This window comes from Anthonomus grandis, chromosome 22 (assembly GCF_022605725.1).
Source record: "Anthonomus grandis grandis chromosome 22, icAntGran1.3, whole genome shotgun sequence".
Taxonomy (NCBI): Eukaryota; Metazoa; Arthropoda; class Insecta; order Coleoptera; family Curculionidae; genus Anthonomus; species Anthonomus grandis.
The window spans coordinates 41,363,835-41,391,237 of NC_065567.1; the positions used below are offsets into that span (position 1 = coordinate 41,363,835).

Consider the following 27,403-nt stretch of genomic DNA (forward strand, 5'->3'; position numbering starts at 1 on the left):
AGAGAGCCATTTTGTTTTAAAGTTCACCTTCATCAGTTCACAACGACACCAAAAAATTTTACCAAAATACTTGCAGTGCTATCCTAATCTTAATATTTGGACATAATATTAAACTAAAAACCGTAAAACAGACACGATAACTTTACTTTTGTTAATACATTAGGTTTAATATTTTGGATAAACTTTCTTTATTACAATCAAAACAAAAAATATAACCGATAAATTATTTATTAAATATATTAATATACATAAAAACAAAACGCTCAAAAACTTATTTTACCAATAAGAAAATATTAAGCGTCAATAACAATTAAACTAGAATAAACTTCACATGACTGTAGCGCTAATGTTTCATCTTTATCAACTATATTGCAAAAAATTCTTAACTTTGATCCCAACTCGAATGTACCTGGCGTAGTCACTATCACAGATAATTTAACGGATGTTGTTGAGAGGGGCTGCAAGACTTCTTTTTTCTTGCCATTGACTAGCCAACTAAAATTACTTGCATTTTGAAGTCCGCAGTATGGTTTATGGTAAGGTTGTTTAGGAGTCGATTGAAACCTGGAAACAAAAATAAGCATATTTAGTTAAAGATTTTTTGAAAATTTGTTCGTTGATCGAATGAAATAGATATTCCGGCTGATATGTCTAATCGAAGAATTTTGGGTCATTTTGAAATTAGTTTGAATGTTGAAGCTTACTTAGAAAACACACTCGGCTAAAACCAGAAGGGACGATATTCAAAGAGAACTGCAAATCGAAACCTTACCTCCTGCCAATACTATAGGGTGTCCCAATAGGAACGCACGTTTTGAATTGCGCAGCATTCTTATTTTATCGCAGTATGTCAAAAAAAAAAACTGAAATAATGTAAACAGTTTGCGATTAGTAGCCATTGAACGATATACGGTCGAACAACGAATTATTATTGTTAAAATACACTACAAATATGGAGAATGTTTTGCGGAAACAGTTCGTAAATTGCGGGGCATTTTTGGTCGACACGATGCACCAAATCACACGACCGTCCAAAGACTAATTGATAAATTTGAACAAAATGGTTCTGTCGTGGATGTAAAAACACCAGTGCGTCACCGTACTAGCCGTTCTGTTGAAAATATTGCCGCAGTGCGTGAAAGTGTTGGCGAGAATCCGGGAACATCTATCCGTCATCGTGCACAGCAGTTGCACATTTCGAAGAGCACCCACCGAATTCTAACAAAAGATCTTCATTTACATGCCTATAAGATTCAATTGACCCAAGAATTAAAGCCAGTGGACCATGCGACGCGCCGTACATTTTCTTCTTGGGTATTGCAAAAACAACAAATAGATGTCGATTTTTCGAAAAAAAAATTGTTTACCGATGAGGCACACTTTCACCTTAATGGCTTTGTTAATAAACAAAATCGCCGAATTTGGGGCGAAGAAAATCCTAGAGTCATTCATGAGAAGAAAATGCATCCATTAAGAGTCACTGTTTGGTGCGGACTTTGGACAGGTGGAGTAATTGGACCGTACTTCTTCGAGGACGAGGCTGAAAATTCAGTTACCGTGAACAGCGAACGCTATCGTAATATTATGCTCACTGAGTTTTTATGGCCTCAATTGGATGGTATGGATACGGGCGGTATGTGGTACCAACAGGATGGTGCGACATGTCACACTACACGTGAAGCAATTCAATTGTTGCAAAGAAAGTTTCCCGGTCGTGTCATTTCACGGAATGGAGACCAGAACTGGCCCGCAAGATCATGCGATTTAACGCCTTGTGACTTTTTTCTTTGGGGTTTTTTAAAATCCCTCGTATACGCTAATAACCCAACAACAATTCCACAGTTGAAAAACGAAATTAGACGTATTATTAGCGAAATTGGGTCGCAATTATGTGAAAATGTAATTGAAAATTTCTCAAAACGAATAAGAGTCTGTCATGAAAGTCGAGGCGGCCATTTGCCAGATATTATTTTTCACGTTTAATTGCAGTGTATTAGCTTTACATTAAAATATAAATAACACTCAGTTTAAAATAAATTATGACTTTTATTTACCAATTAAAACGTGCGCTCTTATTGGGACACCCTTTATATAACAAATTAAAAGAATACCGCACGTAAATAATGATGTTATACACAAAATATGTAGCCAGCATTTACTCTAAATTACTATAATGGAAGTACAGTAAGGACAGTAGGTTTTGTAGACCACCTTGTCTTCGTCATTAGTGCAAAGTCCAAGATACAGCTGGCATGGGAAGAAAATGCTGCATTAAAAAAAGTAATTGGATGGATGTTTCGATAAGAACTAAATCTTGCCCTCGAAAAAACCCATATAGCCATTCTGACTGGGATAAGGCGAAAACTTTTAACAAAACTACGTGAACAAATAAAGTCTCAGATGTAAAAATCGTAAACCTATCTTTAAACGCATTACCAAACTACAACAGTATAAGCCTATAAGGAATAAGAGATCTAATTAAAGACCAAATGAATAGGAAAGCACCAGGTCATGATGAATTAAACAACAAACTACTGAAAACGCTACCTGACAATACACTATTGGACATCAAAACCATTTATGGCATCAGCCAACCTGTGCTAGTTTCCGGTAGAATGGAAAAAAGCAATAATGATATTAACACTTCAACAGGGTAAAAACATAAAAAAAACCGGAAGGTTACAGATCTATTGGTCTGCTGCCATCACTGAAATAAATTTTCTCCTGAAAAGGCCGTATTAAGCAGATTATAGGAGGAGCTAGATGAACTCAAAATAATTCCAAAAGACCAGTGGGGATTTACAAGAGGATTATCAACTGAATTGCACCTTGCAGGGATACAAGAACGGTTTCTGGTGAATTCTTTCAATTCGAAGGGCTCTATCGTCATGATCACGCTTGACATCGAAAAGGCCTTTGAAAGAGTGGTATGACGGTTTGATCTACAAGTTCATCAAGTTATTAAAAGTTTTCTAAAAGATAGGGAATTAACTATCAAAATAAATGGGACCATAACGTCCTATAACAGGATGAGAGCAGGAGTTCCCTAAGGCTCCCTGCTTGCACCAGTTTTATTCCCCAAGCACACATTACTCCCAAGTCGCGTTATTCGCGGACGACGCTTGTGTTTTTGCTATTTGCAAAAATGTACAGCAGATATATGGATTTGTATAACCTGCAGATTTATGGATTTCCCTGGAAGGATGAGGTAAAGTACATATTGGAGTATATATAAATGCAATGGAACCATTCATGCACTCTACTCTTTTCACTTCTGGAGGAGTACTCTTCCTTTTAGTAATCAATTATTGCTCTACAAACAGATTTTACGTCCGAAGCTGCATTAGGCCTCGAACATTTTCTAGAATACCAGGAAGACGAGCATCAAACCCTTTCAGGTGTTTTAGGAAAAGTGTTTGAGGATGTTTACTAATGCGCCCTTCTTTGAAGAAATGTTGATCTGCACTTTGATATGAATCAAACTTGATACTAATCAAAAGTATATAGTTAAAAAACACTCAAGTTCAAGGAAGTCCGAAATGTGGACAACACCCTAATAGTAAATTTCTCTTGAGAATAAGAGAAAACCGGCCGTTGAATGGCGAAATGTGATAGTAGCCACCGAGTTCAATTACTCATCTAAACTTTGGTTTTTCCGCAAGGAATGGGACTCGAGCTCCATCTAAAGATAACTGGCAACCTTTCTCCGATGTCTAATTACTTGTTCCTATCCTGAAATAAGTTAGAAATCCTTTATCCAACTGCAGCATTCAGATGCTACAAGAAAAAGAAGAATAGGAACTAATCGTAGAAAGCAGTTGCAACTGCTACCGGCAAGAGCCACAACTAGTCTAGAAGAAATCAGTGTAAGAGGAAATGAGTTTATTATTCCACGATTTACGTTTACTTCATCGGAGAAACAATGAGCTATCACTTCAGGAAAATGAAGCTCCACCAATAGAAGTAAACATTAATAAGATTAGGGTGATTTTATTTATATTCTGACTGTAAAATAAATTCTCTGTTGAAAATAATAAAATAGGATAAAAAATAAAAAGGTAAGTGAACGATTTATTTACAATATTTACAATTTGTTTTCAGGTATTCACTGAAGAACAAGAGAATTCGTTAGAACAACATCGTTTACGTTTGTCTGACATTTAATTCGGAATAAACCGAATTGAATTAATTGGCTTTCCAATATACCGAAAGTTTGGACGTTTCATAGAAAAAATGGCCGGCTTGGAATGCTTTCGCAGTTTCATCTCTAAACACCCATGCATATCTGAAACCCGAGGCTACAAGTTTAGCCATAGCGAGTGCGTTCAACCCAATGATTTCGAAACACTGAACAAATCTCAATCCCATTGCTCTCATCGCTCTTAAGCCACTTGACGTAAACGTTTTCAAAACTGCGATAAACACGCTCTTTGATACATTCATGGGAATGAATCCAGAATACCTTGTTCAAATATTTGACATCCCGGCATTGGAAATTGGCATTACTGAAATAAATATCAAAGTCGGCTTTAGATCGACGGGTATATGGCCGATGGACGCATATATCTTTCAGAAGATTGATTTCATGCCTAGTTTTACGACAGACTGACTAGATCCAGAGATCAACTGGAATAATATTAATCCCTATGTGTTGACTGATCGATCGAACCCAGAGAACGCTTTGGAAGAAATACACGATGCTGGAAAAAAGAGATAATGACTATGCTCATTTAGAAACCGTTCCAGTGGACACATCGACAGGATACTCACATGCACAAAAATCAGATTTTGATCAGATTTGCTTGTGCCTCTCCTGTAGGCTCCATCGCGTACCCAAAAGAAGAAAGGAGACCGGCGGGGCGAACATCAATATTGATTGACGTCCAAAATTTTTTGAAATGAACCACAAATTGTCCCTAAATTCAATTCTTTTCAACTTATGTCACTTTTACGGTCTTTGCTATAAAAGTTACGGGGGTCGGCTTAGGAACACCATACCTTAACGACTAAAAAATACACCAATTTTACCCTAAAATTTTATTAAACTGAGTCACAAGTTAATCCGATAACTACTTGTGGACATCATGTTTCCACGACTACTTTTTATCTAATCTATTAAATTTTATAAATATTCTTTTAATTAAGTTTTTATCTTTCTTTTATTTATGCTACGACTGCGTATTATACTTATATTTTTACAGTGCGTAATTTTTATTTTATTTTACAAACCTATATGATATTATTATGAAAATGTAAATACGTTAATTATTCTGCTAGTTTTTGTACAATTTTATTAGTATTCTGTAGTTGAAGTTGATTCGTAGGGTTTCTTTAGGGTTCTACTTACGTTTGGTTTATTATTTTCATCTATAGTGTTTAGTTTTTAAGTAGTTCATCTTGTTTGAGAGCCCCATTTTGGCCCCAATTTAGGTTATTTAGGTTATATTATTGTAAATCCCTGTAGTTCTAATTTTCTAGAATTTGTATACTTGCTTGCTTTGACGGTCAGTATTCTCCTACAATTATTGGTCTCTTTGGGCAAAAACAATGAAGATAATTCTAAATATTTCGAAACTGTTCCATCGGGTTTTAAAAAGGACGCGCTTCGTGACAAATCATTCAGTTTTAATTGTTTAGTCAGTTTTTACCTTGGAAACAATTAAACGACAGTCAAGGCGAGTTAGGTTAGTGTTTTTGACGTTGACAATAAAAGTGTGTTCCGGAATTTCGTTACAATATTTTTACATGTATTTTCTTTTCTTTAATTTTATTTCTTCCGTAATTTCATAAATTTTATTAACCATAAAACAAATTATTTATTTATATAAAGTAAGTAAAGCAATCTTACCTTTCGACTTTTGGATCGCCAATATCAACTGTGAACTGAACAGCATCCTCTATATTATTATGTAATGTCAATTTTACCGGAATAATGCAGCACCTCTGTTTTGTAAAATTATGTCTAACTAATAATGGGAAAAATAAATTGTATGTAACATAATTTTGGTTCTCAATTCTTTTGCACTTATCTATTGGGCTATTCAAGTCTATAATTGCGTTCTGTATCATTTTGTCAAGCTCTTGCTCTTTGTTAACTACTCGAATGGGAATACAGTTCTGACCATAAACAATTCTACGAGCTGAAGAATCGCAAACTAGCGCCCGCCACTCTAATATTAACGTACCCGTTCTTTTCTTACATTCTACGTTAGTACTAAAGGCATTAAGAAGCGGTGTGTGGCTTTTTTTGGCAAAAGTTTGATAAGCATCTGGCAACTTCTGCAAGGTCATTTTCTCTAAACTGATGGGTAAAGAAGAATATTGAACTTCTTTAGAAACTTGCCTTCTAGCTTTACAGAAAATATGAGCAGACTCTTGCGAATTTAGGTTTATATACGGCGGCGACCTAAAATCTTTTGTCAAAATCCAATTATTACTAAGCAACGCTAGGTTTAATAAAGTAATTTTGGTCGAAATGGTGTTATGTATGTTATTGGAATTTGTTATTTTTAAGGCCAAAGAAAGGTCTTTAGCTGTAACTGAATTAAAGCTACACTGTGTAGCTACTTCTGCGAATATCGATTCTTGTACGGACAACATCCAACAATGCCTTATTAGTCGATACCTGCAAATAAAAGAACTGTTTAAAAACGAACAAAAAATTATAATTTAATTTGTTTTTGTATCATTGAGATTAGTGGGAAACTTATCTCGTTGAAATGGGATCACATAAAAAAGACATACAATGGTAGAAATAATACCTCTTAATATTTATCGGCAGAAAAATTATTTGACAACATACAGAGCGTCCCAAATTGCAGCGTCCTAACTTTAACAACAATATGTGTGTTAAGAATAAGCCTTAATTTTGTTTATAAGCGGTTTGGAATAATTTGATTCCTTGCGTACGATGCAAGGTTTCTGAGTAAAAAAATAGAAACGAGTTTTATTTTGACGTAGCTAAAATTTTCATTACTGCTAATTTCAGTAGTATTTTTTTACTGTTGAATCTTAGCATGCATTATTCCATTTTTGTGACAACTGAACAGTTGCTAAGTTCCGACAGTGGAGGAGTCGTCAATGTAAGAGATAGACAAGTTACTTTGTATATTTATTAGTCCTGTGACAGTAAGCTTTACAATATGAATCAAGACACAAAAGAAAATACCATAAAATGCATAAAAACATGCATAAAACGAGATGTTGATATTATTGCAAAAAATTGGATTAAAATTTTTCTAAAACTACCTACTTGCACATAATGGATTGTAAACGGAACGTATCCTACATAAAAAAATGTAATATTGAAAAAATCGGGTTTGTCAGCACAATGACAAAAATGAAGAAAGAAAAACAAATAGCGTAAGAGAAAGAAATATAAACTGCATTAACCAAAACAAATTTTGAAGATGAAGAGACCCGTTGCTCAAGGAGAGTCTTAAAGTCTAGGGTGCCAATTTGAATACTTTCAATGCAAATATCTGAAACTAAAAAAGTTAGAAAAGCGCAGTTTCGTACAAATGTTTTACAGGTAGAAGGAACAACAACGACCATATTTTGGTTATAGGGTGAGTCGCCTCTTGGGCCCGATGCACCCAACCCCAAAATTTTAAATTACACCACCCCTTTTGTCTCCCTTAAATGAAACGTCTTTTGGAGTGGTATTCATCTGCTCAAGATTTTTGTCCTAAATTTTATACAGAATTAAAGAGAGGTATAAAATAAACTCTGTTTTATAACGTGCTTTTTTTATTTAATTAGATACTCAAAATGCTTCCCATTTAGGGCTAAACAAAAATAATATTATTTATTTAAGTAATTTCTAACTATCTGAAAACATGCCCTTGGACAAAGTACTTTGTCCAAGGGCGTTGTCAAAGTAACGATTTTTTCAATAAGATAAAAAATCAAATTTGAAGAAAGAGGATCGATGGAAAACAAAAAAAAGTTCAGCGTAGAGTACTTCATAAAGCGGCTCAATTAGAAGTATTATCACATTCTGCTATAAATCCTACATTGTCTCTATGCCAAGCTTCACCGATAACAGAAATTTTTTTCTTGAATCTCTACGTCAGGTATCTAAATTAAGTCATTTTCATCCATACAAAATGCAAATTCTTCAGGAATTGCGTGAAAACGACTCCTGACCGAACAATAGATTTTTCGAGTGAATAACAGAAAAATTACATATTACTCATTACTAAAAATACATTGCTTAAGAATATTTTTTAACGACGAATGCACTTTTTTTTTAATGGTTCTGTAAATAAACAGAACTGTAGATACTAGAGTGATGAAGCTCCGCATGTTTTCAGGGAAAAAAACAGACAATATCCAGAAAAAATCAATGTGTGGGCTGAAATATTAGCTGATACTATTGACAGGCCTCTATTTATTAATCGGAACCTTAATGGCGAATCTTACTTGGAATCTATCATTTAACCTAAAATTGTTGAAGAAATAGAACCAGTTGGATGATTAATAAACAAAAAATATCGTCACAAAACAAAAAGCATGATATTCAGAAAAAAATTCTCTAAAAATCTCATTTTGGGTCTAAAGCATCACAGAGGCACCCTCTTAGATCCTGTATAATGTTTAAAGTTATGGGTTCTATCTAGTATTACTTATGTATTGAAATAAATGCCTACCGGACTCTCATGAAACTTAGTGTCTGAAGTGTCTTACAATCCAACGTGGGTACACCAAAATATACCCCAGGGATCTGTTTCTGTTGATCTTGGTGCAGGTGAATACTACACCTGGTGCAGGTGAATACTACTCCAAAAGACCATTAATTTAAGGAATCACAAGAAGAGTGATGCCACTTTAAATTTTGGGTTTGGCGTGCTACGGGGCTCACCAAGGGGTGACTCACCCGTTAACTGAAATATGGTGGTTGTAACTCCCTCTACCTCTATAATATTTGTACCAAATGTGCTTTTCTAACTTTTTTAGTTTCAGAGATATTTACATTGAAAGTTTTTAAATTGGCACCCTGTATACATATATTATTACATTCTGCCTATCATCTAACTTTCCATAAACTTTGTAACTGAAAAACGGATGGATAAGAAGAACTAATTATTATGCAACTGAGTACCAAATCCATTGGTTTTACATAACCGCTTAATCCATTATAAGTGCTCTTTTTTCCGTGATTTTTTTTCATTTAGTTGACTTAAAAAAGGTAAAAACAGAAATGGAAAATGGTTTAGTTTAAACTAGAATGCAAATAAGGGGACTCGTAACCCCTCACTATGCTCTTTTCGAGACTTTACTTATTTAAAATGATAAATATACCCCATAATTACCTTGGCACACTTCTATTATCAATGTTTTCATAGTAGGTCAGCAAATCTATCAAGCAAGATCCTTTATCCTGTGGTGCTTTCAGCCAAATGTAGAACGAAATACTTTGATTGCTCCCAAGCTGACCTCCAGGCAAGGGTACAGTAGTTAAATGATTTTTGCGGGTCAATTTTTCCTTTATTTGAGGAGTCTCTCCATCATTTATGGTATATTCGGTTTGTTGATGGTTTATTTCACAGTTACTTAACAAATGCGGTAACGACGTGGCCATTATAATATTTTTTAAAGGCACGGATCCAGTGTTCTGAAAGTCAACGGTTATTCTTTGCAACTCTCCTGATAGAAAATCCGTGCTTAATTCGGAAAAGTTCATCTAAAATAGTAACCATAAAAATAATTAGTAAGTTTATAACAATATGTCTTAAGTTTTATAAATTGTAAGATATATTTTGATTTACCTATACATTTCTAATAGGCAGAAACCTAATTACAAAAAAATTAAAAATAATAAATACCATATTGTCCATTTACAATAAAAAAATTGTAAGGAATATTAAATGAAATTGAAAATACAGTTAAAATATAGTAAAGATATACCACAGCCTGTTGTTTTCTTCTTTGTAAAAGAGATTTAAAGTGAAAGTTATCACAGCTTAGATTTATAACAGCGATGATACCATAAGTATATGTATTTTTTTTAAGAAATAAAGATAACGCAGACAAGTCTTTTGAACCCTTTCAGTAATACTCGATATCTGCAGACCCAAAGACATCCATATCTGTGAAGCACGCTTTAGGTAAGCCTAACTAGAGCATTATATAGTCTGACTACAGTGGCGATCTTAAAATTCGTCGATTTTATTTTATTTTTCGAAAATTAACGATTTTCCACGACTGTTCATTTGAACTGACTCGACTCTATCTGAACGGTATGATTTGAAGAAATATAAATATCGTCCTTTATACTTAGCTCATAAGTAAAAATTCATTATTGAATTTGTCGAATGCTTTCTCACAATATGTGTTAATAACGTCCAGCTAGTTTTTATTTCATATTTCCTCACCTCCAGCTTCGGATATTATGGATAGATTCGTTATGGTGGACTTATCTTTCATAAATTCATGTTGAAATTTTAGATTTTAAAATGTGCTAAAGCTAACGAAAGTGACATTTAGGCTCATTTTTAATGCCACTTTTAAAATTAGTTATATGTGCCGTTTCTAGGATATCGGGAAATATTTACTTTTGATAGCATAATTACAAATATGTTTCAATGCAGCAATAAACTTGGATGTACCTTATTAATGTAAGCTGAAATATTATCAGAACCAGTTGACTTTGTTGGTTTTAGTTTTTTTTATACTGTTTTTATATTATTTTCTGTTATGACAGAAAATTTAAAAGAGCTACTACCACTGAAATCAGAGATGCTAACATTTTTGTTTATAGATTTTTTCATACTCAAACTGAAAATGTTATTCGCTAGTATACAAAAATTTCCAGAATGAGGAAGGGACCGAGTTTAAATTGTTCTCAAATATTTTATTAATTTTTTTGTATTTTTTAAGTTTAATGTTACTAATGGTGGACTGTTTTTTTATATTATGCGATGTAGCCTATTTTTATCTTAAATTCTATGTATCAAAACCATAGAATACCATAAAGAAAATCTAGGATTCAATCCAAGTATCTATCAGACTTTGTTCTAGGGTCTAACGTGGAATGAGGCAACTTTGGAGAATACCTGTAGTGTCGTCTCATTTTGATTTCTACCGACCATGCATCTTCTCCGTCTTCTCATCCGTCAATGGATGTGTGCATCATTGTTGTGTACTATGACTAATCGATATATTTTATGAAGTCTTGTCTAATTAATTTTTTTTTGGTTTGTAATGTGATGGTTAAGGCTGTCAAATTTTGTGCATTTGATCTGCCAGGCGCGGTAGCCACATTATTAATCGATTTTTACTGAATCGATATTAACAGATTTTATCTGTGTTTTCACTGGCCAGAACCCTGTGTGTGCTTTGGCAACGATGTCTCTTTCATTGAAGTCGACAGAAATTAGCGATGTCAAAATGGATGAGAATGACTGGACGTTTTTTTACATTTCGGTACTCACTTGATGGATTATGGCTTGTGCTATGTGTTCACTGTCTTAAAATAACACGCTGATTGGCAATTTGGGATATTCATCCTTTTAAATACGGGAAAAATTTTGTCTACTCTCCAAATTTCAACAAAAACGTCATCTTTTCAATGAAATGCTCTTTTGAGTGAAAGAAAATTACAAATAAGCTTGGAATTCCACGAAAGCCAAATATTGCTTTACTTTGGATAAGCGCGGCATTTTCAGGAGAAAATTTTCAAATATCAGTTATTTCAGAAACACCCGACGAAACAAAATAGTATACAATATTGACAACAGATATCTGAAAAGCCTGATCTTAAACAATGGACAAAAAGCATTGAGATGTATATTTCGAGCACGTATTACTAACTTTTAACGCGTCGCTATCTTATTCTAAATTTCAGTAATAACATAATATTTTGTTCTTTGTAAAATACTCAATATTACCATTCAAATGAAATAACACAATATTCACTGATCTAATATTTTAAATTTTTTTAATATTGTGTCATTACTTGGACCTAAAATACAACGACGCCATATTAAATGTACTAATTTTGGTAATTTTTAAAATATAGACGTAAGCAAAATAAAATAAATCAAGTATTTAAATATAAGATAAGCTTTAAAATTTACCTGCAAACATGGCGCGTGCGCAGCAACTTCTACAGAAATCGGTAATCCAGTATTATCACCATTCATATCAAATAGTTGCTTTCCTTTCACGGATATGCTTTCTGTTACATTAGTGCTTGTGCCAGTTAATGTGTAGCAAATAGCCGAAATTTTTAATTCTCCAGTTACCAGTGGGGTAACAGATAATATCACATCTTGCTTAGAGTTTCCTTGAATAACTAAAGATTTTGTAATATAAGTTTTAATAAAAGAATCTGCCATTTCATTCGTTTCCACGTTGGTAATTGTTTCTCCTTCATTTTCGAAGCTCCATAGCAAATATATGTCATTTAATATTAGAGCAGTTTGCAAAGAATTTACAAGCTGTACAGATACCTGAATAGGCTCATTAATTATTGCTAAAACTTTGCCATTTCTTATATTATTTGAAAAATACAGATTGACCATAGGCTTAAATACAATAGGCTGAGTTCCTGCCTCTTCTGTTACCATCATCTCCTCAAGCTTATGCCATCTGTTATTGGCAGCATCTTTGGAAGTGCTAAAGTTAATTCCCATTGCAGGTACTTTTCCAGGCGTCATGAGAGGCTTGGTTGGACCAACAAGAACTTTTACTTCATTATTAAGTTCTGGGACGGGAAGGATAGGAAATCCATAATTGTCCTCTTTACTTTTTATCTAAAACATTTCTTTTTGTATTAAAAATGAATACGAAGCTGATAAAGTTTAGATATAAAAGACATATAAGAAGAAAAATTATAAATCATAATAATCCGTTAGCAACTTCTTCAAAATTTAATCTCTTTTCATGCAATTAAGCACAGAAGAAGCTTATAGATCTTTGGCAACTGACAACGCTGACGAAATTCACATTTAAGCTAACCAGGATTTCAAGGTATTTTGTATTTTTGATTTAAAAATTCCGAAATCATGAATTGCATGACATAAGTAAAAAATTTAGAGTAAGAGTCATTCTCATTATGTACTGTTCTCAATCGTAGCTCTACTTACATCTACTATGGCCAGATACTCCTTTAAAAACAAAGCTTGCTGCATAGCAGACTGCTTGCTCTGTCCTGTTAGTAATTTCGCGAATGAGGCTTCAGCTTTATCAAACATTTTCAGGCTGGTTGCAAGCCTTCCAATTGAGTAGTGTATATGATCGCTTGCTAATCCCCATCCTACATTTTCGTATATTTGGTAGGCTTGGCGGTAACATCTAAAATTAATTATTTAATACTATTTTAACAAAAATATTGGTAAAGAAAAGCCGTTCAAGTATTATGTAAGCAATATAGGATGTCAGTCTTTGCTTTGCTTATTTTTGACAAGATAAGGAGTGACGAGGCTGAGATGGTGATTACGTCAGCAGTAGTTATTTAGTTTTTTTACAGATATGGCACCCCACACATTGTCTATGCTTGAAAACGAAACACATATTCGGGGATTGCTATAAATAATGGATACGTTAACGTACTTGCTTAGAAGCTAGTGCGCGGGTATGCGTGTTACATTATTTGACGCGGGTATACAAAGGTTCATAAGAGAATCATTAGCAGTAGGTACCTATAAAATATTTTAATTTTTTGCCAACCTGTAAGACTGTAGAAAAAATACAAATTATAAAGCTAGCTACAAATTCTAAAGAATAAAAAGAAGACGTTATAGCACATGGTAAAACCCCGGAGTGGATTCACAACAGCAATGCGAAAATACAGATAAACAGCCGAGAGCAAAACCTTCTCATAAAATAAGGTGATAAACAGATCATTTGTTATAAATGGGGTACACAGGAATGGACAAGGCAGGGAGGAAAAGGAGGAGAAGATCAAAAACTGCCTTTGAAGTGCTCAAAGGATCAACAAAGCTCAAAGGGATAGACTAGCACAATCACTCAAAATGTAGAGTGGCATCGATTTTAAAAACGGAACTAAATTTTAATGGAGCGCCACCTTTGTTGTACACTTTAATTACAATAAATTCTTTATAATTTTATAATTATGCTCAATTTGCCTTTATTTTATCCTCTTACCCTTAGCAACAGTATCTAATTCTAAATGTAAGTATTAATCAACCCTAAATAAATCTCTGCCCTTTGTTTACAACCAGCAATTGAGAAAAATACTTTCGATAACAATAAAAAATTAAGAAATATAGAAAGATATTTTTATCGTGAGGTTGTTATTCCTGTATCAAGTTTAGTACTTTATTTGCTTAAATATTAGGAAAAATGGGTATTTCGTGATTATAAAGCCGTTTCACTTACAAAGTAATAATCATAATCAACATTTAGTGCAAAATTACCTTCGAAATAGGCCTATTTTCCCCAGTTTACAGACAGTCAAGACAGAGACTAATTATTACTTTTATATTGGTGAGTGACAACTGTTAGTGGCCTAAATGATAGTGACTAATTGCTTTTCTATATGAGAAACTTCAAGCAAGTGCTATCACTTTTCTCCCATAAAATTTGTCAAGTGGTCCCACCAAGGGGGGGAGGGGGTGTCTAAAGCCAACTACTAACACACATGTATTAAACCTGACTTTATATATCGATTGCCTATGCGACATGCGCTATGCGCGAAGAATTTTGGATTGCAATAAGCGGCAGTATCTCTCTCGTTTTGTTCGTTGAAAGTACCACCATCTTTTCGGGTACCGCAAAAACCTTAATTCTACAAACTCAAAATTAGTGTAAACAGAGGCGCCTCAAATTCATGAGAACTATAAAGTGCACGAAAATCCAGCAACTAGATCCTCACGGGTAAGTCGTTAAGGCCCCTTTGTTTCGCCGCTCAATGGTGAATAATATCAAAATTTCTCTTTTTATACAGTCCACAGTTCTATCTCATTTATTAGTCGATTATTCACCACCAACAAAATTATCTCTAAACATAAAGCAACGTCAAGATGGTGCACCATTATAGTGCTGTATGTGATACAAATTAAAAACATAAATAAGAAAAATATATATATATATAATGCTTACTTCCACACTTACTATAATTAAAATTGAGTAATAAAATTTAAATTATGCTAAAACAGATATAATAAAAGCACACAATTAAGATTTATTCATTAACCAGACACTTAAAAGTTAATAGAAAAAGATTTATTTATCTATAGAAACAAAAGAATAAATACAACTAATAGTAATAATACGAATGCATTCACGTACCATAATATCTACCACATATTAAAACTATAGATACAGTTTTCTTGAAGAAATTTCATTATTTCCTCCCTAAACATTTTGAGACTTTATTTCTCTAATGCACTGTGGCAAAGAGCGGGAGGCTTTTAGCACCCTGAACTTGGGCCCTCTTTCAAAAAAAAGCTGAATGATGTAGAGGAATGCGTGAGTCACTATGACCTGTCGTAATCATTGACATTTCCTCCTCTAAATAGTGTTGGTCATTTCTCTGAACAAGATCTGGCTGCTTTTTAACAAATATGACCAATGCCAAACAATACAAAGATGGAGCAGTTAAAACCCCCCAGTTTTTTAAAATATCGCCTACACCTAGTTCTTGCTGAAACACCAAAAACACATCTAATGATGCGTTTCTGTGCCTAAAAAACACCCATAGCCTCAACAGACGACCCCCAAAATAAAATTCCATAATTCAATATTGAGCCACGGAGCCACTTGATAGTATAACTGATGTTACATATATATATACTGACAGACATGTCCGCCCAACAGATCCCCCAATTGAAAAGTGCTTAATTAGCTTAACCAAATCTCTACAATTACCATGTTTAACATTTTAAATAAATTAAATAGTATTTTTCGTAGTTTGAAAGTTTAGGGTGTGAGGAAATTTTACACAATTAGTTTGATTTCGTTAAGGCAACTATAAATGAACCTGACAAGAAAAATAAATCGTAAAACATTAAGTTGTACGAAGAATTAAAAACAGTGAAACAGGGAGATTCAAATAGCAGTTATCAAGAAAAAATACAGAAATGATATTAAAAGAGAACTAGAATATATTTGTTATGAAAATCCAGAAATAAAAAAAAAATTCTCCCTAAGGGATTCAGCGGGTACTTCGTCGCCCAGAAAATGTTCAACCATTACTACTGAAAACAATAACGGATAATACTTTATTTGGAAGTAAAACTATTCGCAGTGTAAAAACTTTTGATGAACCCACACAAGAATTACGCAAAATAGGATTTGACATTAGTCCAAGTGAGACATATGTATCTTTGTTTGATTCCCAGAAAATCTAATTCTTAAGAGGGACGAAAACATTCCGCTGAAACATCAATCCATTATTTAGCATTGGGACCCTAGCATCCATACTTAAACCAGAACAGAATATTTTTCATATATCAAGATAATAAGGCTCGGGTCCCTTTGGTGTCAACCAAATAAGTAAGCCCGGCAAATAAGTAAGTAATATAAATAGTATAAATAAATAACTGCGGCAAATAAGTAAGCACGCTTTATATTGCACATGGAATATATCAAATTCTGGACCAATTCATTGCTATTCCAAGTGGAAAAGGTAGTTCATCTACTGCTTACACTCATGATTTCGAGACGCTTCTTGAAGAATTTCAACCATTAGCTAAAACAGACCATGGCGTGTTTAAAACAGTGGTAATTATAACGTGTGATAAAGGAACAGATGAAAATCACTTATACTACACTTTAGGCGACATGATTTCGATGCATTGTTTTTAGCTACCAATGCTCTTGGCAAAAGTGCGTACAACAGAGTAGAAGGCGTGGTGTTACAAGTAATAAGCATTTAAAAACGTTCCAATTTCCAGTTTGCAGGAAATGTATAATGGTAGCAATGGTAGTAACAATGCATGCTATCATCCAAGAAGTGGCCTATTTAGATTACTAGACAACAGGTTTCTTATATCATCAGATGGAGGGCAATTTCTCAATCTTCCAATTAATTTAGCTCTACCGGTAAATTCTTCACTCAAAGATTTTCTGCAAATGCCCTACGATTATTTTTGTCTCATTATAAAATCGAACATGCAAAACGATTGGTCTTGATCATGCTACATCCAGTCACTAAACAGTCACGTTCGAGAAAGATCCATAAAAAAGTAAACAAGCACACCAATATGAAAGTTAGGCTTAGAAGAGTAGCTACACGTTATGCGAATAAACTGTGCATTATTATCATTGTCAAAATTTATAGCATATAAGATGTTGACTGGCTCGATGAAAACAATGTAGAACATTTTAGAATCGGATAAATGTGGGCAAATACACAACATTGAGCATAAACATCCAATGTCATGGAAAACTTAGAACGATGCGGAATAGATAATAATGTTCTGAAGAGTGTTAATTAAAATAATAATAGACATACATACTAAAAATTCAAAAGAAGTTTGTTTTGTTTGTAATATTACCTAATAAGTTTATAATACTTGCATCTTACTCTTATTGAATATTGTGTCAATAAAGTTTATTTAAATGAATATTATGCGCGTTGAACTCCTCTATGCTAAGCCTATTATCTAACTGCTGCTCATGACAAATAAAAAAAACAGAATACATTAAAATATCAATGTTTACGTAAGTCTGGGAGAAGGGGATAAAAGCTTTTCTTACTTTTACTGACAATCGTGATTGGAGAGGTAAATAATTGTGATAAATCTCTATACGTAAAACTTGAACGTCCTCATATATATATAATTATACTATTATAATAATACTATTTTAACAAAAATATGTATGTATTGGTGCTTACCTTAAAGAATGCTTTTTTTGGGAAGCTTTGAAATATCTATGACCAGCCAAAACCATATGAAACGCATACTTTCTTAACATGCTATTCCGTAGGAAACAACAGGATGCCTGTTCCAGAAACAAAGCTGACCGAAGATCTGAATCCTCACTTGTCATCCTTATTAACTGAAGGGCTGCTTCACCATAGAGATCTTTGGCTTTAAGGCATTCTATACTCAATATTGTTGCTCTAGTTGCATAGAATGGCATTCTACAAGGTTTATTAATAATAAAAAAGTTTATTTGACATTCCTTAAGCTTATAAAGGGTGTCCGCGAAATGAGTGTACAACGCTGAACCTCAAATTCTTGGCTTAAAATAAAACGAATTAGGCCAACTTACCTATACCAGAGTTGCTTCTGTGCCAAAGTTTTAAAATTTATGGAAATAAGTTGCAGGTAGAAAATAATATGAAGGTTGTCAACTCTTTTGGTTAATTGAATATGACTGATTGGCTGCATATATCGGTTACTCGTACAACCTTGTAGTGGAAGACCTTAACACGTTAAACGCCACAGCGGTCCGTGGGGACCGCTGGAGAAAAAGTGTACCGGGCCACAGCGGTCCCTGCGGACCGCTGCGTGTCGAACGTACATTTGATGCTGTACAGGCCAGCGGTCCTAATAGTATAGTATTTAGATATAGTATTTATATAGTATAGTATAGTATTTCCATTTTTTAAACCCTTTTTTAGTAAAAACCGTGTATCGGACGACAATTTTACAAGTAACGAAAAACCTTCAAAATAAGTCAGCTAATTTTTGAGAAGGAATTTAAGTAATTTATACAGGGCGCACAATTACAACCATTTGTTTATGAATAAAATATATTTTCTAAATTTCCGGATATTATTCTAATTTGGCACTTGTGCAACTCTGGTGTAGTTAAGTTGGTCTAATTCGTTCTATTTTAAGTTAAGGAAATTTTTGGTTATGCGTTGTTCATTCATTTTGCGTAAAATAAGATAAACATTGACCTAATGATTTGAAATGACAATAATTTGAAAATTATAGAAAATTACATTTTTAAAGAAGGTTTATTTTCGAACCTTTATGTAGAGAATTGTTGGTTATAATTTTAAAGTCTTATGTTTCGGTAAAATTTTATAACTACTATCACTATAGGAAATTTAGCTGCTTTTGTAACAAGTTACACCTTCCACACGACTGCTTTTAACTTTATTTTACTTTCATTGAAAATTTATAACAACAAATTCTTGAACTCTATTGAGAAGTCTTTTTAAAAGGATTCATTATTATCTCTACTTCCGATAACCTACAACGACTGAGATCACGAAAAATCATAAGTATAGGCGAATTCAAAAACCAAATAATCCTAAATTTATTAAAAAAATACTAAAAAAATTGCAAACAACGGACAACCAAAAATACTTTTCTTACTTGCATGTTGTCAAGTAAGTAGTAATACTCTCCTCCATGTAATTTAAAGTTTTTCTACTAGATTCATTAGCCAAAAAGGCAGAGAGAGCAGCCATTTCCAATGCTCCCGCATAAAAAAGCCATGCTTGATCAGTATTGTAGTCTCTTTTGGCAGTGTGGTACATTTGAAAAGCCAAAGAGTAATTTTCAAACATAAAATATAGATCTCCAAGCTTTCTAATTTGAACTTCGGAAGAATCGGGTAAATATCTAAAAAAAAATCATCAAAATTACAACTTTATCAAAACAGTATTTTACAAAATTACATACATACATAGAACGTGATTCAAGATCAATAGTACGTATACTAGAAGTATATGCAGTATAGCAACAGCAAAAACACATATATTTTTTAACATTACTTTACCCTATAGTTGATATTACTATATTATCAACTATAGGGTAAAGCACATTACTTAATTAAGTAAAAAACTGACAAAACTGGCACGCACAGGTTCAGTGTGGTTTCTGTTTACCACATGGGGAGGTCCGAATTTCATTTTTTCTTTTGATTTGTTGTTGAGCCCCAAATTTTTTCCATGCACGTTTTTATTTAAATATTTGTTACGACGCCCCTCTGATATTGTGACTGATACTGTTGCGTTTATTTGGTTTTTGCTGTTACGATAGGCTAGATCTAACCTCAAATATGGCATGGCTTGTTGGTAATATAGTATACTAGTATTCCATATCCGTACGAAAACTGTAAGTCGCACAGTGGGGCAAATATCTCAATACTCGGAAATAATTGAAAAACTAAAACACACAGGTCACCATGTAGGGGAGAGTGGTACACATTGACACATAGTATACAATGAAACACTGCTATTAACTCGTTTAAATTTGCCGCCACAATTTTACTAGCGCTGTCGCGAACGATCCATACAGTATTGCCTCAGCCACCATTAGTTAGTTTTCGTATGCCCACCAACAAAGACTTTACGGAGCGTTTTCTGTTTTCTTGTGGATAAATATTGAAAAGAGGATCGAACATAGAAAGGTATGTTACCTTCAAATAAATAGATTTAGTTTTTATTAATATGTCATTTTACTTCTTGTGATGTATAAGTTTTAACCTATAAATATTGGGGCCAACATTTTTCAGGCTTCACATTTACATTGAATTGAAATTTAAAGCATGCGGTAGTACACATTGAAACACATGCAGGTAGTACACAATGATACGTGTTTCATTGTGTACCATTATGATCATTCTATACTGTCGTTTTTTTTATTGCAGGTATACCATGGTAAGAAAGACGAAAGAACGAACAAGAGTCAAATTTACAAGCGGACAAATGACGGCAGCCATCCAAGAGGTGAAAAGAAATGGAACTTCACTTCGCGTTGCTGCAGAGATGTTTAACATAAACTTTAGCACATTAAGGCGATATGTGATGAAAGAGAAAAATGACCCTAAAGCCAAGATGGAGCCAAATTATGCTGTTCGATTAGTATTTACCTCAGAGCAGGAAAAGATTATGTGTGATTACATTAAAACCTGCAGCAAAATGGCATACGGATTAAATACCCTAAAAGTTAGACAATTGGCGCACGAAATGGCTGCTAAAAACAATATTACTATGCCAGAATCTTGGAAAAGTAATAGGTGCGCAAGCAAAGATTGGTTACGGGCTTTTATAAGGAGAAATCTATCCTTAAGCATTAGAAGGCCCGAAGTGAGAGAAAGCTTCGGATCTCGAGGATTACTTCTTTTACAAAACCTAATGTTGAACGATTTTTTTTTACATTTAGAGCAAATATATAATAAACACCCATCAGTTGTTCAAGATATCCGAATATATAATTTAGATGAAACGGCTACAACAACCGTTCAGCGGCCTCATAAAATAGTAGAACAAAAAGGAGCTAAGCAGTTAAACCAGTGCACAAGTGCCGAAAGAGGATTACTAGCTACTACTTGTGCAATAATTCGAGCAGATGGAACATTTCTACCGCCAGCAATTATTTTGCCACGTAAAAAATTTAATAACCTCATGTTAAATGGAGCACCACCAGGAACGTTGGGACTAACCAATCCAAGTGGCTGGATGACCGCAGACCTTTTCACCTAAGTAATAGATCATTTTATTAAGTATACTTCTACTACGAAAGAAAATCCATGTCTATTAATATATGACAATCACGAAACACATATGTCGTTGGAGATAGCAGAAAAAGCAAAATCGAATGACATAATCATTTTAACCCTACCTCCACACACAAGTAACAAGATGCAGCCTTTAGATAAGTCAGTATTTTTTTTTTCAAAATGTTTACAACAGTGCAATTGATTCGTGGCTTCTTAACCATCCTATGACATTATACCAAATTGCAGAATGTGTCGGTATAGCTCACTCAAAATCTATGACTCCTAAAAATATTATAAACGGTTTCAAATCTACAGGAATCTACCCGTTTAACAAAAATATTTTTATGGAAGCTGATTTTCTTTCATCCTCGGTTACTGACAGACAAAAAGATGATTTAGAAAATGACGATACACAAAAAGGAATGGTGGTAATACAAGCTACCATTATTAATGATATATCGTCAACAAGCATTGCAGCTACCTCCAGCGATTTATCTAGTGCAACGAAAATTAGGGAAAGTGGACTAGATGAGGAAAACTCAACGTTTGAAATAGCGTCGACATCAGAGAGTTCCTTTACTACACCATTTGAGTTTCGAGGATTCCCACAGGCTGCGCCCAGGAAAAATTCAAATCGAACACGGAAATCGAAGAAAAGTGTTATTTTAACCAGCACGCCGAAAATGAAAGAGCTTTTTTACAAAACAGAAAAACATAAAATCCCAAATATTAAGACAGTGACAAAAGTAAAGCGAAATATATCAAAAGTTTTAGACAAGAAAGAGTATAAAAAGGACGTACAAAGTAAAAAGAAAAAGACAAGTGAGAGTGAATCAAAAACGGAATCTGAAAGTTCAGAGTTACAGTTAGCGGACTCTTCGGATGATGAATTAACATTAGCTGATCTCCAATATCATATGATTGAGGAACAGAAAGATGACACGATTACTGCAATTACCGAAACAACTGCAATTTTAGAAGACTCATTTGTATTAGTGAAGTTTGAAAATTACATCCACTATTAATTATTTTCACCTTTCAATGACAGCAATTTGTGTTTAAAACTCGGGCCTTTCGCATAAGTTTTGTTACTAGTATATTCCAGTGTGTACTCCTAAAATTTTTTTGTAAAATGGATGAGTTACCATCGGGTAACTTTAATTTTTTAAAAGGCCTTTTTAAAGAATTAACTGACTGTCCTGAAGAAGAAATAGGTGAACTTAAACATACTCTGTCTCAATTTACATCTCGTCTTAAGGAAAAGTGAACTTTTTAAAAATAATAAAGAATAGCTAGAAACTTCAATTGGTTTCCCCCAACATAAAAATATATCTGTAAAACGGCCGGGTTCTCGAATACTAGCTTTTTAAGATTGCTCTAACCAAAGCAAAGGACTAAAAACTGAAAATCTTAGAAAATATGTGTCAACATGTCAGCTTAGATTTTCCATGAAAATAAATTTGAGGGCATGTGCACAGCTAGATGCTGCCAAAGTCGTTGGAACAAGTTAATCGCTAACCTTCACGTGCGTCTGATTATAGAAATGCTCTAATCAAATACACGCTTCGACTTAAGAGGTCTGGAGAGGAAGCTTCTTCCACAGCGAGTTGTCTTCCGTGGTGAATCTATTTAATTTTTGTGTTCAACAGTCCTTTTGTAAGTCTCAATGTTGTGTCGTATTAAGTTTGTTAGTTGGTTAGTCCTCTATCTGTCTTCGTCTTGTCTTGTGTTTTGCCACCTCTTTCGCACACGGTTTTTCAGGCGAATAAGATTCATGATATCCAAAGCGAGTTTCTCCTTCTTGGGTTTCCATATTACCTTAGTGGGTGAAATATTTCGTGTGCGTTGTATAGTTTTGGTCGGATTTTCAACTTCTCGTTCTAATTGTTCGATGGTCTCAATCTGTTCAGAAATATTAGTGGCGTTGTTGAGTATTTGTCGGTATTGTCGCCAGTCGAAGTTGGTGTAGTTGTAGGTTGTTCGACCGGTTCGGTTGTTGTAGTTGTTGCTGACTCTCTCTGAGTTTATTCCAGAGAACGCAGACCGGAAAGTGATCTGAGCTTAAGGCAGATGTCTATAAAAGAGGATGTATTTCTTCTACCTATAGAGGGATAGTGGGGGGTTCTTGTGTTAACAGAAACTGTAAGTCGTCGTTGTCCTGTAAATACATGTCTAAGATTTCAGAAGTGATTTTGGCAGATATGGAAGCTTATATCCGAACATTTTGAAAAGCTCTTCAGGCAACAAACCGTGGTTCAAGTTGCACCAAGGCAGCCTACAACAAAAATGATTATCACAAATCGCGCCAAGACCCAAACCCTGCAAATCGTTTGTTGCTTAGAGAAATTCGTGCAAGCAGAAGATCGATACCTGCAAAGAAAAATATAATGAGAGAGTGTGGAATGGGCAACTTCTCAATTGCCCAAACGGAATTAGATCGTTCTGGTCTCTAGCAGTAGCAGTTGTTCAAGATTTCTATAGGCAAAAAATTTCACCATTAAGTAGGCAAGAATGATGTAGGGAAGAATGAATCTTTGATGCCAAAGATAGTTTTCCGTCACAGAGATCTTAAAAAAGTTCTCAAAACCTTGTACACTAACAAGGCCAAGTATCAAGTGTGCAGTTATGCTGCGACGACAGTTGTGAAAACTGTTTTTTGTTTCACGCAGAAATGATATTTCAAAAAAAAGAAAAAAGACGGTGCCCATTAATTACCGTTCAATTGCTTTAGTCCCGGCAATCGAGAAAGTCGTCAACAAGCAAATTTTGAAATACTTGGAGTCTACCAACATTATTTGCGACCGTCAATATCATTTATGAAAACACAGATCTACTGGCGTTACGCATGTTTGGACCGAGGCTATCGAAAAAATTGTGAATCCTGTGCAATAGCTCTGGATCAAATGCATTTAATTATATCAAAGGCATTCGATAGGGCATGAAAACCTATTAAATAAACTGTATTCTTATGGTTTGCCATTAACTCTCGTTGCTTGGCTTGGAAGCTTCTTCGAAAACCGATCCATGAAGGTTGTCGTTAATAAACACAATTCACAGAGGTTTTAAGTTAACGCTAGTGTCCCTCAGGGATGCATCTTGTCTCCTACCGTTTTCTTGTTATATATCAACGACTTCAGCCGACATTAACATCATTTTGGAGTGGGGTGAGTGTAGTCTGATTGAGTTTAAGGCAGCTAAGACTCGGGCTGCTGTATTTACAAAGTAAGCTGCCTTGGCCGCCCCAAGCATTATCATTGGTGTGGATCACGATCTCCAGGCTCTGAGGTTCTTTACTCTTTTAATAGAGGCGCACAATGGGCCTACTGAGCCCTAAGTGCAGTAATGTTCGCACCACCCTTTGCAGTTAAAGATACAGAGATACGTAATTATTATACCCAGCGCTCCAAAAACGTACTATTACCTTGCACAAAAAATACTACTCAAAAATATTTTCCTTTTAATTTTGTCCTGCATGTGTATAAATTAATAAAAAAAGATGCATTTTGTAACTTACACTAAGTGGTTAACTGTAGAAGGACTACTGACAGGCTTATTGGTACTAAACCATCTTTTTGTAGCACTAAACAGTGACTTGCTGACACCTTTCTTGTTTGCCACTGAATCGTTTAAAAAAGCAATTTGCTGTTCAATATAAGGCACCAAACAACTTACAGTAAACTCATATATCATAGTTTTTACGTGTTCTATATCTTCTACAGAAAGACAGCTTCCATGACTCCATTTTCTAGTAGTTTTTAGAGGAGGTTCAGGCTCCGTAACCTAAAAAAAACACGTACATGGATAAACTCTATAATTACAATAAATATTTTATAGTAATTATCACAAACCACATTGTGAAAAGGTATACATAGAAAACATCTTATACTGCTTGAATATCTATATCTTTGTAAATTTATTTTATATTATTTATTAACGCAGACAACTAGTTTCTATTCTCCTGAGAATAACATCCATCGGACCCAGCCTATCCAACAATTATTGGTTGTGCAAAAATAATCTAATGTCACGAAAACTACTAAGATAAATTTAAAACGCTCACATTCTGATCTTTATTATACCCAGACGCAATACAAACAATTGTATTTATATGTATAATTTGCAGAGTAAAACGGTTGCCTTATTTTTATCGACAAAAGTACTGTAATAATAAATGTCGAATAATTCATTGTTGCTATATTATCTACACTTGTGAGTAAGATGGAACACGTATTCGTAATGTAACGATTATGAATTCTGCATTTTTATAAAAAATGCTGGTGATAACAAAAACAATTTTATTTCCAATAAAAAAAACAAAAATTAAATTCTAATAATGCAACCACGGATAGATATATATATATATCCTTTAATTTCAATTTGTCTATTTCGGATAGTTGCGGACTATTTCATCATGGGCCCATTTTAAACATGTCCATACTGAAACGAACAATCAAGCGGTTGCAGCCAATGCGTGTTGGGCAAACAAAACAGAATCACGATATTGACAACAGCAAAATTTAATAGTGCAAGGAATGTCCTTTCCGCACTAAAAAAAATCACAAAACCATTAGAGAAAAAATGCCAGATGTGAGCTAAGCTGACTTCTTATAGGCTATGTTCAATTTCTGTTTTTTATTTTTTTCTTAAATACACAACAGAGTGAGAAAAACTGCCTTCTGCGTTTGCATAGGCTATAACGGAAATAGTGTTACCCCCTTTCAGCACTAGAGATCCAGTTTCAATTTAGCGCCTTTATTTACGAGAAATTTACCTGGATTGTTATTTAACTGCAATTCCGTTCCATTGATATAAAAATGTATATATTTTGTTGTGAAATATTCAATACATTATTTTCCCTTAAAACCTGCTCCAGCAGTTCAAAATATTTGATACATCTTGTTTTTTCTCATGAAGCCCTTGGCTCTGGTCGTGATTTGAGTCCTAGTTTAAGTAATCACCCACATTCATCAAGATGTGAGAAGACGTTGACGAACAACCGTATGACCTTTTACGAACTTTAGCCTCTTGTCTATCAACAGCAATAAGGCCTTCTGGAAGATCGAACAAATATATCAAAAATGGAAACGTGGGTAGGTAGTGTACCTCTTTCAATCAATCAATGATCGAGGAATTTACTACGATTGTAAGAAGAACTTTTTAAAATATCTTTTTCCACCAGTTCAAAGATTTTTCTGCCTATATAATATAAGCCTGTCAACTGATCTCACAAATACTCCGTCCATATTGAGGTTATAAAAGTGTATACATTAGAGTAGTTGAGATTTTCTTAACTAACTGCCATCTCTGCTTGTACGACAATCTTTGTATCCATCCAAGAATAAGCTAGCGTGTTTTCCTTATTGAAAACACATTTCAGATGTCCGTCTTTTCACTGTTTGAGCCTACTTTTTCCAAATTTGTATTTTTCTCTTTATCAGTTTCAGAGAAATATATTTGTTAGGGGTGGAGCTACCTTTAAATTTTGCCATACTTTCGTCAATAGACCGGTGCTTTCTGATCTAGCTTTTTGAAATATACCCTTCAGACATCGCACTAGGTTTCCGACGTAATAAATCTTGCTAGCGTCGACTGTTTTTTTTTTTCGGAATGATCCCTGGTCATTGCAAGATTTATTGCTTCATTGTCCAGTCTCTTTTTTGATAACCATTAGTTGGAAATTGACGAAAATCTATTGTAAACCACAATAAATAGGATTCCAATTAATATTACTATTTTGTGGGAATCCGTTTGTTCTTGCCTTTTCTTAGTTTTCTGATACAACATGAAAAGTCTTTTGTTAGTTGACTGAGCAAAATAACTGAAAAGATTTTATCAAAATAATTTATAAAAAACAAACTTACTACAGAAGAATTTCGATTAAAGTCAAGGAGTATTACGCAAGGTCTGTTTTCAGGTAATGCCATACGTGGCATAAAACCTTCAGTTGCTTTCACCCAAAACTTTGTTGCTTTCAGTTCGAGGAGATACCCTACTTTAACACTCATATTTTCGGTGTCCAATTCTG

General features: G+C 34.1%; 1 protein-coding gene across 6 annotated transcripts in view; it reads right to left on the reverse strand.

Moving 5' to 3' along the window:
- Positions 1 to 212: 212 nt before the first annotated feature.
- The window catches only part of LOC126748538 (trafficking protein particle complex subunit 8), an 88,349-nt gene continuing 61,158 nt past the window's right edge, over positions 213 to 27,403 (reverse strand). For all 6 annotated transcript variants that reach the window (XM_050457847.1, XM_050457845.1, XM_050457843.1 and 3 more), the window contains 8 exons: positions 24,893 to 25,158; positions 19,248 to 19,496; positions 17,810 to 18,058; positions 13,092 to 13,299; positions 12,081 to 12,758; positions 9,315 to 9,685; positions 5,849 to 6,625; positions 213 to 564 (listed from right to left, as the gene is read on the reverse strand). In XM_050457847.1, the coding sequence (XP_050313804.1) occupies positions 294 to 564; positions 5,849 to 6,625; positions 9,315 to 9,685; positions 12,081 to 12,758; positions 13,092 to 13,299; positions 17,810 to 18,058; positions 19,248 to 19,496; positions 24,893 to 25,158 (3,069 nt within the window). In that variant the 3' untranslated portion in view covers positions 213 to 293. The remainder of the gene's footprint in view (positions 565 to 5,848; positions 6,626 to 9,314; positions 9,686 to 12,080; positions 12,759 to 13,091; positions 13,300 to 17,809; positions 18,059 to 19,247; positions 19,497 to 24,892; positions 25,159 to 27,403) is intronic.